A 13,635-nucleotide genomic window follows, 5' to 3' on the forward strand; every position below is an offset into this window, starting at 1 on the left:
TATCATGAATGGATGTTGAACTGTGAAATGCTTTTCCTGCATCTTTTGAGACGATCATGTGCTTTTTGTCTTTTCTTTTGTTGATGTGGTGTTTCTCATCGATTTTGCTTATATTGAACCATCCTTGTGAACTTGGGATGAATCCTACTTGGTCATGGTGTATGATCATTTTTATGTGTTGTTGTATTCAGTTTGATAACATTTTGTTGAAAAATTTTGCATTATAAATACAAATATCTATACTTATCAAAGATATTGGCCTGTAATTTTCTTTTTTGGTGATATCTGTCTGATTTTGGTATCAGGGTGATGGTGGTTTCATAGAATGATCTTTAGGAGTGTTCCCTCTTCAGTCTTTTGGAAAAGTTTGAGAAAGATTGGTAAAAGTTCTTTGGTAGAATTCACCTGAATACACAGGTGATTCTGTTGCATACTGGTAGGCAGATTCTCAGCATAAAGTTCCATGAACTTATGGAGAATAAGAGAGACATTCCAGCAATGAGCTCGGCATTGCTTCTGAGGCACCTTGGACGATGGGGACAAAGCTGGCCTTAGTGTGCACCTGGGCTGCTGCAGTCACTGTTACTACTGTTTGTGACTTGTGGGCAATCTGAAACATCACCCCCTGAGCAGGACTGCTCCACAAGGCGGAAGGCCTCCAGGAATTCATTGATGTCAATGTGGCCATCCTTGTTGAAGTCAATGCTCCGGGCAAGGTCACAGATGCAGTCGTCTGTGATGTCAATGTTCATATGAGAGCTGAATAGCTTCCAAGTATGCCTGAACTCGTCCAGTGAGATGGACCCTTACCAGAGAGAGCAAGTCACTTTAGTGAGTCAGTCTGGTTTTCAGTGCTCATTTCCTCTGATATTCTTTCAAGGACGCCTATTCTCTACTGTTACAACAAAGACACCCAAGGCCTGCCATCCACTTTAAACTTCCAAAAGGATCACACTAAATCACTGGATTAGTGGTTCTTAGCTGGAAGCAATTTTGCTGCTCTCCTTATAGGGACCATTGGAGATGTTTTGAGACACTTTTGATGGTCGTGACTGGAGTAGGGGTAGGGTGTTACTGGTGTTTAATAGGTAAGGCCAGGGATGTTATTAAACACCCTAAAATGTACAGGGTGGGCCCCGAAACAAAGAATTACTCAAGCCCAAATGTAAGTAGTGCCACACTGAGAAACCCTGCATTAAATTATCTCAAACATATGCTAATTTATTCTGCTTATAAAAAGCCTATGGCTCTATACGTCTATGGCCAGTTAATTTTTTACTAGGGTTTCAAGACCACTCAATAGGGGAAAAATAATTTTTTCAACAGATGGTAGAGGACAATTGGATATCCACATGCAAACAATGAAGTGAGACCCCACCTTGCACTACAAACAAAAACTAACTCAAATAGATCAAAGACCCCACTGTAAAAGCTAAAACTGTAAAACTCTTGGAGGGATAGGTACAAATCTTTGTGATCTTCAGTTACATAACATTTTCTTAGATATAATACTAAAAAAATACAAGCAGCAAAAGAAAAAGGATAAATTGGACTTTTAAAAAATTAAAACCTTTGTACACCAAAAGACACTACTGAAAAAGTGAAGAGATAACCCATAAAATCAGAGAAAATATTTGCAAATCTTATATCTGATAATGGGCTAATATCCAAAATATATAAAGAACTCTTACAACTCAACAATAAAAAGATAACCCAATTAAAAAATGGGCAAAGGATTTGAATAGACATTTCTCCACAGATGATATACAAATTTCCAATAAGCACATGAAAAAATGTTCAACATTGTTAGTTATGAACAAAATGCAAAACCATAATGAGATATTTCACACCCAGTAGGATGGCTATGAAAATAAAATTTTTAATGAAAAAAACAATTGGTGAGGATATAGAGAAATTAGAACCCTCATACATTGTCAGTAGGAAAGTAAAATGATATAGCCACTGTGGAAAAACAGTTTGGCAATTCCCCAAAAAGTTAAACACAGTTTTACCATATGGTCCAACAACTGTACTCCTGGGAATACATCCAAGAGAACTGAAAACGTATGTTCACACACAAAGTTGTATATGACTGTTCAAAACAATATTATTCATAACAGCCCCAAAGTGGAAACAATCCAAATGTCTATCAATAGATGAATGGATAAACAAAATGTGGTATGTTCATACAATGGAATATTATCCAGGTATAAAAAGAAAGAAACTGATACATGCTGCAACATGGGTGATCCTTGAAAACATGCTAAGTGAAAGAAGCTGGACACCAAAGGCCACGTGTCATGAGTCTATTTATATGGAATGTCCAGAACAGGCAAATGCATAGATACAGAAAGCAAACTAATGATTGCCGGGGAGAAGGAACGGGGAATGGGGAGTGACTGTTAATGGGTATGGGTTTCTCTTTAGAATGATGATGATACACAAGCTTGTGTATATACTAAAGAAGCACATTGTAAATGAGTAAATTATATGGTATGTGAATTATATCTCAAAAAAAAATTTGAAAAGGCCTTTGAAACAATGAGGAAATAGGGTGATAGTATATAAGACTTCCTTGTATAGTTTTTGTAAACTCCTTGTTAACCTGTAATTATTTAAAAATTTAAATAATACTTTAGGAGTGAGTGCCAAAGCTTTTCTCTTCTGGACACTCTTCATTCCTTTGTGGCAATCTCTGATAGACCTATAAAGGATATTACAGCTAATATAAATGCTTCCTGTAAGATGTTCTCATTCAGTTTGTCTTCATTCTTTTTTTGCCTAACCCCTCATCTATAGGGAAAGCTCATGTGGCTCAAATACTATTCTAGTTTCTGCTTTTAGCATTGCCACTAATTTTACTCCAAAAGATGCAAAGGTTGGGGTAAAATGCTTGCCACGTGTCAGAAGTGACAGGACGGTGAGTGCCTTTACCTGAGTGATCACTGTCTATGATCCTAAAAATGGTCTCCAGGTTGGACCGGTTGCGATACAGTGTTTCCAGCAAACTCGACTGTATGTTCTGCAAGAAAAGAAATCTCAATTTCCTTCTGTCTCTTATGTTTACATTTTTCTTCATACATAATTACCACACCATCAACCCTGACAACAAGACTCCTGAAAGTTTTATGATCCCTCCACCCTAACCTCCTCCAGCCTACTAAATAATCTGATAGTTTAAGAAGCACCTACCCATGAAAAAAAATATAAAATTCATCATGATGGTGATGGTTGCACATAGCTGCAAATATACTAAAAACCACTGAACTCTACACTTTAAATGGATGAACTGCCTGATACATAAATTATATCGCAATAAAGCTTTTTTTTTTTTAAGTACATACCCCAAGGCCTCACATACATTACATGTAAGTATTTACTGAACAAATAACTTTTTAAATGGGGGATAGACCTGGGTTTGAGTTCCAGTTCTATAACTTACAAAGTTATCCTAGGCAGATTATCTAACCCCAGTGTTCTCTTGGGTATGTTGGTGCTGATTATATCTACCTCTTGGAGATGGTTTTGAGAATAAACTATGAGGCAACATATATAGGTCACTTAACACAAAGCCTGACACACAGGAACTCAGCAGATAGTTGTTTCCATTCATCCTCCCTTTGGGCTTCTCAATATTTGGCTGTTACTGATTCAAAGTTCTCCACAAGGGGCTTCATGATCCACGATATGCTTTCATCAACCATTTTTACACCCTTACCTGTTGGCTCAGTTTTTCTTTGGCCAAGTTCTCCAGCCAGGACTTGTACGCCAGCTTGTTATCCGTCAAGCTGCTCACCAGCTGTGGCCTCAGCATCCGCCAGGGCAGTCCCAGGTGCAGCACAGACTCCACGGCTGCAGCCCAGTCGCTCAGGGTGATTAGACCTGTAGGAAAGAGATGACTGGTTGACTCCACCTATAAATCTTCTATCCCAACATTCTTCTTACTATCTGTAGGTAACAGCAGTGATGAGTACTGTCACTATTCTTGTTGGTTATGGAAGAGGTGGTTGGAAAGTAGGGTTGCCAGATAAAATACAGGGTGCCTAGTAGATCCGATTCTCACACTACAGACTATAAGTATGTCCCATATATTGCATGGGATATACTTATTTTGTTTTAATTTGCCAAATCTATTTGGCAATACTCCTGGAAGTCACATAAGACTCTTGTAAATAATATCATTATATATATATATACATACATACATACATATATATATATATATATATATGCTGCTAAGTTGCTTCAGTCGTGTCTGACCTTGTGCGACCCCATAGATGGCAGCCCACCAGGCTCCCCCATCCCTGGGATTCTCTAGGCAAGAATACTGGAGTGGGTTGCCATTTCCTTCTCCAATGCACGAAAGTGAAAAGTGAAAGTGAAGTCGCTCAGTCGTCTCCGACTCATAGCGACCCCGTGGACTGCAGCCTACCAGGCTCCTCCATCCGTGGGATTTTCCAGGCAAGAGTACTGGAGTGGGGTGCCATTGCCTTCTCCATATATATATATATATATATATATAATGTCATATATATACATATACACTCACATACACACATATGTATGTATACATAGCATTAGTTATTTCTGTGTATATGAAAAGATAGTGCTATGATTTTAGGACTGTTACTGCTATTTTTTGAACTGGGCTACATGTAGTCAGAGTCCATTAGACATTCCACTGAGTTGAGAAAGACAAAATTTCCATCTTGGGTAATAGAACACAGAACAGGTGATCACACACTTACTGATGAGAAACTGAATTATTAGTCTTTTTGGTCTTGCATCCACTCTTGCAACCTGTCCCCTGTTGCTTTTTGCCTAGTTCTGGCTTTATCACCCTTCCCTTGACTCCATTCTTTTCACCATCTTTGTTTATATTTAGCCAAGTTTACATTCTGTTAAAAGCTTAGAATCAAAAAATTTAGAAAAGATAGCTAGGACATCAAGTTGAATAAAATGGAGGAAGTAGTCAAAGAGGTCTTCTGGTCATTTAATCCTTAAGCCAATATTTATATGCTAATTACTGTGAGACAGGTTTTTTGACCAATTTTATTCCTCTGAATATTTTACTTTATTTGACCAATTTTCTTCCTCTGAATATTTTACTTAATTACTGTGAGACAGGTTTTTTGACCAGTTTTCTTCCTCTGAATATTTTACTTGATTAGTCTTACCAGTTTCATCTTTATCATGCTTCTTAAATTCAACGAGAATATCTGAGGAATGGGCAAATAACTTCTCCCGTAGGGCTCTCAGAGCTGACTCCTCCACTCTGCTAATCCTGGCACAGGAGATGACAGGGAACATTAGAAAAAAAAAGAATCAGTATAGAAGAAATCAGGTCAGTCCCTCAGTCGTGTCTGATTCTTTGTGACCCCATGGACGGCAGCAGGCCAGGCTTCCGTGTCCTTCACTATCTCCTGTAGTTTGCTCAGACTCATGGCCATTGAGTCAGTGATGCCATCCAACCATCTCATCCTCTGTCATTCCTTTCTCCTCCAGCCCCCAATCTTTCCTAGCATCAGGGTATTTTCCAACGAGCTGGCTCTTTGCATCAGGTGGCCAAAGTATTGGAGCTTAATTCAGCATCAGTCCTTTCAGTGAATATGCAGGGTAGATTTCCTTTAGGATTGATAGTCATGGCTTTTTACTACACTGTCCTCTCTTTTTCTTAACATCTCAACCTCCCAAGAGCTCCATGTCTTACTTCTTTCCACTGCTCTCCTGCTTTTCCCTATTGTGCACAAACAGGACTGGTCTGGGGAATGCTGCTGTCCTTCCCAGTGCAGGACAGTGATTAGAACAGAAGTCCCATAATGTGTTATGGAAAAACCCAAACAAACTTTTGGGCCCACCCAATGCACTGTACCTCGTTTTCTCCATCTGTAAAATAGCGACAAAAATGGTACCTAACTCATAAGATTATTGTGAAGATTAAATAAGTAAACTCATGTAAAGCACCTAGAAGAAAGCCTGGCATGTAGAAAGCACTCAGCAAATGGTATCTATTATCATAATCATATGTTTTCCTTATATTTATTATTTATATTAAACATGGCAGGATTTATGAATGACAAAATATCACTAGTTTAGTTTCCTTATTCTTATGGAGTCAACACAGTCCTGCTGGGCATGGCACTTGGCCTAAAATAAGTGTTCAATAAATATCTGTAGTTGAATGAACAAGAATATTACAAGAGATAAAAGGTAAATATAAACTCTGTCCTGTCTCATTGAAGAAGCAGCCATTCTATAAATGGTGACCAGATAATCTATCTTTAGAAGTGCTAAAAAAAAACCAAACCCAAAACAATTTAATCATCTTTGATGAAAGTCTTCCTTGAAGTTTAAGGTACATCACATAATAATCTCCATAGACCCTCAGAAAAGTGTGAGCTGCTTAAAAAATTCATCTCAAATTTCATGGGTATGTGATTGTATGTACTTTTTCTGGAGAATTTTTTGTTTTATCAGAGGCTAAAAAAAGTATGAGAGCTCCTAAAAGTTTAAGAGCATTTAAACTATTTCTGGTAAGTCATTCTCATTGATGGTTATCATTCAGGGATAGCGTATAGCAATGACCTTGAAGCCTGTCTCAATGCACAAGGCTCTCTGTTCCCTACGTCAAGCAGCACATATTGAGCTCTGCATGGATCATCTGATTAATCCTCCAGTACCCGCTGAGGTAGGTACGACTCTTCTGCCCACTACAGTGGAAGTAACTGGCCCAAAGTCACATAGCTAACAAGGTGTGGGGACAGGAATCAGTCTTGATAGGTGGACTCCAGGCTGGCTAAGCTATGAGGCATGGATTTAAAACAAAAGTAAATGGATGCTGGGGATTCCCTGGTCGTTCAGCAGCTAAGACTCTCAGATTCCACTGCAGGGGGTGCGGTTTTGATCCCTGGTCCAGGGACTAAGATCCTGCATGCTGCACAGCACAGCCAAAAAGTTAAAAATTAAAAAAAAAAAAAAAGGATTCTGAATGAGGATTCCCCTAGGAATAAATGTTATCTTGGGTTGATGACTGTGGAGACATATGGTTGGTCAAAGGCATTTCCCACCTTACTTCTCAGTTCTCCATTTGTGGTCCAGAGTGTTGAAATTGTTCTGTGTAAATTAGGGATGTTGTACTTGCTTTAATACAATCAATGAATATTTTAAAAAGCTGAGTGTTCTTTAGCTATGGTATTAATACACGTTATTTATAGGATTCCTCACAGTGACTCCTTTTGTAGTGGCAACATCTAAATCACTTGGAATCATGGTATTCCAGGTGCTGGGGTCGCACCCCCTGGAGATTCTAATTTTGGAAGTCTGGGATGAGGCTCCAATAGCTGACTTTTTTTTTTTTTTTAATATGGAACGCTTCACGAATTTGTGTTTCATCCTTGTGCAGGGGCCATGCTAATCTTCTCTGTATCGTTCCAATTTTAGTATATATGCTGCTGAAGTGAGCGCTAGCTGACATTTTTATAAAGCTCCAGAGACCATTCTGCTTAGTGGGTTTGACTATCACTTAGTGAGCTAAGTTTTCACATCATACTTCTTTTTGAGTGATGCTGGCTCTGACTGTGTAAAACCTGAGTGTTTAAAAACTCTTGAGTATTTAATAACTAAAGTGACTTAAAATAATGCCCTTTTATAGCACTCACACAAAGGGCAGATGCTAAATATTCTTGTGTTCTTTTCCCACTAGATTTATGCTGACTTTGATTTCTAACTTAGTTTGTCTGATAATTAAATAAGCTGGTTCAGCAGCATTACAGCTGTATCTTTCAGCAGCTTATACACTCCAGGGCCAGCTTCTCAGTGGGTGGCAGCACTGTAGAGCTGTTATGTATGTCGGTTCTGAAATAAGATTGTCTGGGTCAAGGCTTACTTACTTTCTTTCTTTTTTTTTTTTTAAGGCTTACTTTCATCACTTACTAGCTGTGTGACCCAAGACCACTGATTTAACCAATGATGTCATCTATAAAACTGATATTAGTAACACTGTATTTTATAAGCTCACTGAGAAATAATATGTAAATTCTTTGTAATAACACTTAGTATATATTCAATAGTAAGCTCTCAACTAATATTAGAACTCAGGATCATCTCAACAGAAGCCATTTAAATAATATTATATGCTCCCTTCCCAGGAAGAAAGAAGCGTTGGTAACAAATGTGTGCAGATGAGAGTCCATCTGCCAAACCCCCAGACAGTGAAGGAAGGTTTGTCTGTGGTTGACCAGGTATCGCAAACACTTTAAGAATGAAAGAAAAAAGAAGAGTGATCTTGGAATGATTTAGTGGCCTGTCACATGGATTTCAACTGAGACATACCCACTGAGAATAATTTCTGCAGGAAATAAACATGTCACTTCCATTAATGATGGGTAGGCAGAGTGTATTGGAGGAAAAGAAGAGCCCCTGTTTTAAAGTCTATTCTAGGTCCTAGTGCTGACATAGCTAAATTTTGACTTAGCATGGGATAAATTTAACAACATTTGCATTTCACAGTTTCCACAAACACGATAACTCTCTTTCTGAAAATCATTCATGGAAAAGTCTTGCCTTTGCCTCATGGTAAGCGTGTGGGTTGCCTTGTTAGCTTGAAACTGCATGATGTGTGGGGTCAAGTCTGGCCCCAGTTTGACATAGGCTCCTCTGTTGCTGCCAACTTCATAGTAGTTGGAGGCAGAGAAGATGGTTAACACCTAAATCAAAACAGAAGAGAGACAGGCATTCAGGTTCACTGAAGAACTGTTCACCCTCAATCCCATAGGGCCCAACCCAATTTTGGAGGTGGTTATTCCTTCTGTTCCTTCTTGATTCCATCTGTGTTGTTGTTGTTGAGTTGCTAAGTCATGTCTGACTCTTTTGCAGCCCCATGGACTGCAGCCCACCAGGCTCCTCCATCCATGGGATTTCCTAGGCAAGAATACTAGAGTGGGTTGCCATTTCCTTCTCCAGGGGATCTTCAAAACCCAGGAATCAAACCCGGGTCTCTTGTATTGGCAGGCAGATTCTTTACCACTGAGCCACCAGGGAAGCCCCATCTACATATATATATATTTTTTTTAATCCTCCATTGCAGGCAGATTCTTTACTGTCTGAGTGACCAGGGAAGCCCAGTTTATTTATGTTAAATCACTAATGCTAGCAGGGCAGGAGTTGTGATTCATAAACTTGAATTCTGACAGGACATCCACAACATGTTTTCTTCACATTTTTAGCCCAATTAAAAATAGCAGTGGTCATAGATAACACTTTATTTGGTCCAACTCAGAGGCAAGCTAGGCCTGATAAACTGGGATGGCCATTACAGCTAGTAGGCACATCGGCGATTAACACTGGCGTTAAGCCTCAGAGCAGAGTTTACTGCGGAGTGTTGAGCCTCCTGAGATGCCCTGTGCAAAAATGTTTCTGTTGTTGATACATTGGGAAATGCTGGACACTGTATCTCTTCTTGGGGATTCACAGTGAATACAGGAAATTAAAGGCTCTGAGAAGTTCTGCAATATAGAAATATATACAACTATTTAGTTTAGATCAGATAATGAATCCTCTTAGAAGAATTACACTTTGTGTACTCTCTTGCTTTATGTCTCAGTTTTAATTGAACATTAAGAGAATGTAGTATTTTAATCATAGCTCTGCCAATATGTTTATCTAGAGGCCTGTTGCCATTTTTGTCTTTGAAACTTTTTTCGCTAAGAAAGGCAAGATTACATTTTTTTCCCTTCCAGATTAAGTTGGTGTGGTGTATTCTTGGTTATCAAAATACTCTTGGCTTTGGGACTTTGAAATGGTAAATACTCATTATGTGTGAAATAGCATGATACATAACTGTATGATCTTAATTACATTTAAATGGATGCCTAGTTGTGAAAATACACAAATGAGACCTAGAAGGACATGTCAAACGGTAAACTACTTGTGAGTATGAATGACTTTGTTTTTTGCTTCTTGTGTTTTCTGGTTTCCTATTATGCACATGTTAACTTTTTGGTGGTGGACAGGGAGGCCTGGCATGCTGCGATTCATGGGGTCGTAAAGAGTCGGACACGACTGAGCAACTGAACTGAACTGAACTTTTAAGAAATAAATGTTATTTTAAAAACCTTAAAAAAAGAGAAATGTATACAACTGTTTAACATTCCTGTTAAACACTGTTTACATTAGTTAACCTCAAGCTTTGTTTTCTGCATGGAAACATGTAATTCTCCTGCAGGATTAGTATTCTCAGGGATAGTCTCATCCTAGTGGCATTAGACCAGCAAATATTGAAGGATTTGGAGATGCTCAGAGATTTAGACAGGATGTTAATTATGCTCCCGAGAAGACAAACAATCCTGAATTCCTGCCTGGGGTGCAGTGCAGAGATCCTGTGACCCTGTCGTGTAGTTGGAGACCTGTGACAGTGGGCAGTGTGACAAAGAATAGCAAGGTGGCTGGGAAAATACCCAGCCATATTGCCATCCATGAAATGGGGCTATATCTGCTCTTTCCTTTCCTCTCAGGTATGTATTGGTAGGTGGTGGCCTCAATCAAATTTTGAGTTTTAAAGAGGCTACAAATGCCAAGGATAAATGACAGTAAAGGGCCTTGTTGCTTTGAGCGAGTGGGTAACAAATATCAGGCTCAGCTGTTTGTGAGGAGCCAGAGCCTTAGCTCATCCATGCCCTGGAGGGGCAACAGGACCACTCCTATGCTGTAGAACACACCCACCCACCTTGCGACTGTGGCAGAATTCATAGCCTTCAGGTTTGCACTCGTGTGAGCGGATCAGGAACTGCAGGTTGTACTTCTGTAGCAACTGCTCTGTCACATTAGGCCCAAAATAACAGCCGCCTCCTCGAACGGTGTTGGCCCTGCAGCCCTCCTGAGCCATGGGGTCACTCCACAGTATATCCACCACCTGGAGAGAAGAAAAGGTATGTTTTGTGAAAGGAGAGACTTGTATTTTAAAATTTCAATTCTAAGTGGATGTTGAGGTCCCGATCAATAACTCAGTGTAACCCAAAATGACCATCTTTCTTGGAGGTTTCTAGCCTCAGAATCACCTGCGATTCCTCCTCTTTCTCACCACTCTCCATCCAGTCAGCCAACAAGTTCTGCTAATTTTAACTCTTAAGTAATTCTGGATTCTCTCCTTTTCTTTTCTTTATTCAGTGATGCATAAGAAGCTGCCATTTTTGTAGATCAAAAGTGGTTGAAAAAAACGAGTTCAAGTAGTCCTATTAACTCTAGTACACGAGATCACCAGGAATAGCACCTCCCACCTAGATTACAGACTCCCTGCCACAGTCTTGCCCTTGTGAAATAGCCCCCCATTTGACTGCCAAAGTCATCTGTTTTGGCAAGCACTGCGCGTTCCTCCTCAGTATCCATTCTCCTCCCTCTTCCTTGCTAACAGAACTCTTAGACTGGGGTATTTGGCATGGCACTGTGCCTGGCTAAATACGTGCTTTTCCATTCCCCCTTGCAGCTTGGGGTGGCCATGGGATGCAGTTCTGAAGATTCTGGAACAGGTTTTGCTGCTGCTAAGTCGCTTCAGTCGTGTCCGACTCTGTGCGACCCCATAGAGAGCAGCCCAGCAGGCTCCTCTGTCCCTGGGATTCTCCAGGCAAGAATACTGGAGTGGGTTGCCATTTAGTTGCCTGCAAACACAGGACGGAAGCTGCTGATATGATACTTTTGGACTTGAGCTGCAGCAGTCATTTGATACATATGTCAGCTATGCATAAAACAGCAGCCGATAAATTGTGGCTTACCTTTTCCCCCCAGTGATGCTGAGTCACTAAACCAAGCTTACTCAGACAATACAGCCCACCTGGCACAACTTCCATCTTTATAAAACTCCAGACCACAGGCGTCACTAGGCAAATACTGGGCTTCCCAGGTGGCACTAGTGGTAAAGAAACCTGCCTGCCAATACAGGAGACCCAAGAGACAGGGTATGATCCCCTGGAGGATCCCTAGGTCGGGAAGATCCCCAGGAGGAGGGCATGGCATGGAGGGCCACTCCACTATTCTTGCCTGGAGAATCCCGAAGACAGAGGAGCCTGGCGAACTACATACAGTCCAGTCCGCAGGGTTGCAAAGTCAGATACGACTGAAGCGACTTAGCACACCAGCAAATACCAATTTGGGTGCTCTGACCTCCGGGAGAGAGAAATAAGGACGAAAAGAGCCAGGAGGAGATTGATTGGGTTTTGTGAAATCCTTGCTTTTTGCAGAGAGCGGCGCCGGCCACACCCACCTGCCTCCACTCCTCCGGTGTGGGTTGCGGCGGCTCCTCCGCATCTGAGTCCACTTCTGACTCCGAGGACGAGGGCTCCTCCTTCTCCTTGATCGCCGGGAAGCCCGCTTGCTGCCGGCACCTCTCCAGCTCCAGGTCCACGGAGTGCCGCACCCGGCGGGAGAGCTCCTTGGGGTCCAGGGGGACGCCGCAGGGGACGCTGGAGGAGCGCCCAGCTCTGTGGGCCTTGTGGGTGCTGGGGCGGAGGGGCGAGGAGGGCAGAGAGCGGCTTTGGGGGAGAAACCACGGGGAGGGTCTCCCGGCAGATCCCGTCTGGTTGGCGTTTCCCTTCTCCTCCGCCTGTTTCTTCTTCTCCTTTCTTGTTTTGTATCTCATGGTGGAAACAATCTAAAAGTAGTCAGAAAAGATACAGATGCTTCAATGAAACTGTTCTCCCTTTGACAGCAGAAATGTGGCATCAAGTCATCTGGGCCCCATGGATTGTCCCGATGGTGACAAGGTCAGCACAGAACTAAGCCTTTCAAAGCTTTTATTGCAATTTGATATCAATGTCATTCAAACACATGATCAGTGGGCTTATACTTTTGGGTTTGCATTTCATTTTTCTAGTAATTCATTTATCACATTTTACAGCAGTACTGCTGCTGCTGCTAGGTCACTTCATTCGTGTCCAACTCTGTGCGACCCCATAGACAGCAGCCCACCAGGCTCCCCCATCCCTGGGATTCTCCAGGCAAGAACACTGGAGTGGGTTGCCATTTCCTTCTCCAAAGCATGAAAGTGAAAAGTGAAAGTGAAGTCGCTCAGTCGTGTCCAACCCTTAGCGACCCTGTGGACTGCAGCCTACAAGGCTCCTCCATCCATGAGATTTTCCAGGCAAGAGTACTGGAGTGGGGTGCCATTGCCTTCTCCGACAACAGTACTGGTCTGTGACAAATTAAACATTTATGAAACCTGGTCCTCCACCACAAATAATTGGAGAAATGCTGACCTGTTTCTAGGAACCTAGTGATTTTTGGACAGAGCACCTCTCAGAAGGCGAGCCCTTATTGACTCTCTTGCTGTTCCACAGATGCAAACCCAAAGGGGAGGAAATGCAGCCTTGACTGAGGATGGCTGGAGTGGGAAAAACCTGATGCCTGTTATAACTGGCCATTCGCAGGAAGTGCCTGGGAGGGGACAGGAGCACCTCAGTTCAACCTGGACCTAATCGGGAAGATGCTCTTCTTGCCAAAGGGACCAGGTGTGGTTCCTCTCCCTGCCTCAGAGTCATCGTGGTACTGGGACCAAGCTGACAACGTAGAGAACACAAGCAGGAGGAATTCTGATCCTGAGAAAGAGTTGGTTCAGGCCACAGAGCAGACCTGGGGCATCCAGCCAAA

General features: G+C 41.6%; 1 protein-coding gene and 1 non-coding gene across 2 annotated transcripts in view; both read right to left on the reverse strand.

Annotated features, from left to right (window-relative positions):
- Nucleotides 1–551: 551 nt before the first annotated feature.
- PPEF2 (protein phosphatase with EF-hand domain 2) overlaps nucleotides 552–13,635 on the reverse strand; it is a 32,647-nt gene continuing 19,563 nt past the window's right edge. The window contains exons 10-16 of the mRNA XM_052642134.1: nucleotides 12,254–12,640; nucleotides 10,724–10,909; nucleotides 8,563–8,705; nucleotides 5,178–5,284; nucleotides 3,719–3,882; nucleotides 2,935–3,022; nucleotides 552–805 (exon numbers count right to left, since the gene is read on the reverse strand). Of these exons, the coding sequence (XP_052498094.1) occupies nucleotides 552–805; nucleotides 2,935–3,022; nucleotides 3,719–3,882; nucleotides 5,178–5,284; nucleotides 8,563–8,705; nucleotides 10,724–10,909; nucleotides 12,254–12,640 (1,329 nt within the window). The remainder of the gene's footprint in view (nucleotides 806–2,934; nucleotides 3,023–3,718; nucleotides 3,883–5,177; nucleotides 5,285–8,562; nucleotides 8,706–10,723; nucleotides 10,910–12,253; nucleotides 12,641–13,635) is intronic.
- On the reverse strand, nucleotides 7,358–7,464 carry LOC128050137 (U6 spliceosomal RNA). The gene has a single exon (XR_008199646.1). It is a non-coding gene; the product is annotated as a U6 spliceosomal RNA (small nuclear RNA).

This window comes from Budorcas taxicolor, chromosome 6 (assembly GCF_023091745.1).
Source record: "Budorcas taxicolor isolate Tak-1 chromosome 6, Takin1.1, whole genome shotgun sequence".
NCBI lineage: Eukaryota > Metazoa > Chordata > Mammalia > Artiodactyla > Bovidae > Budorcas > Budorcas taxicolor.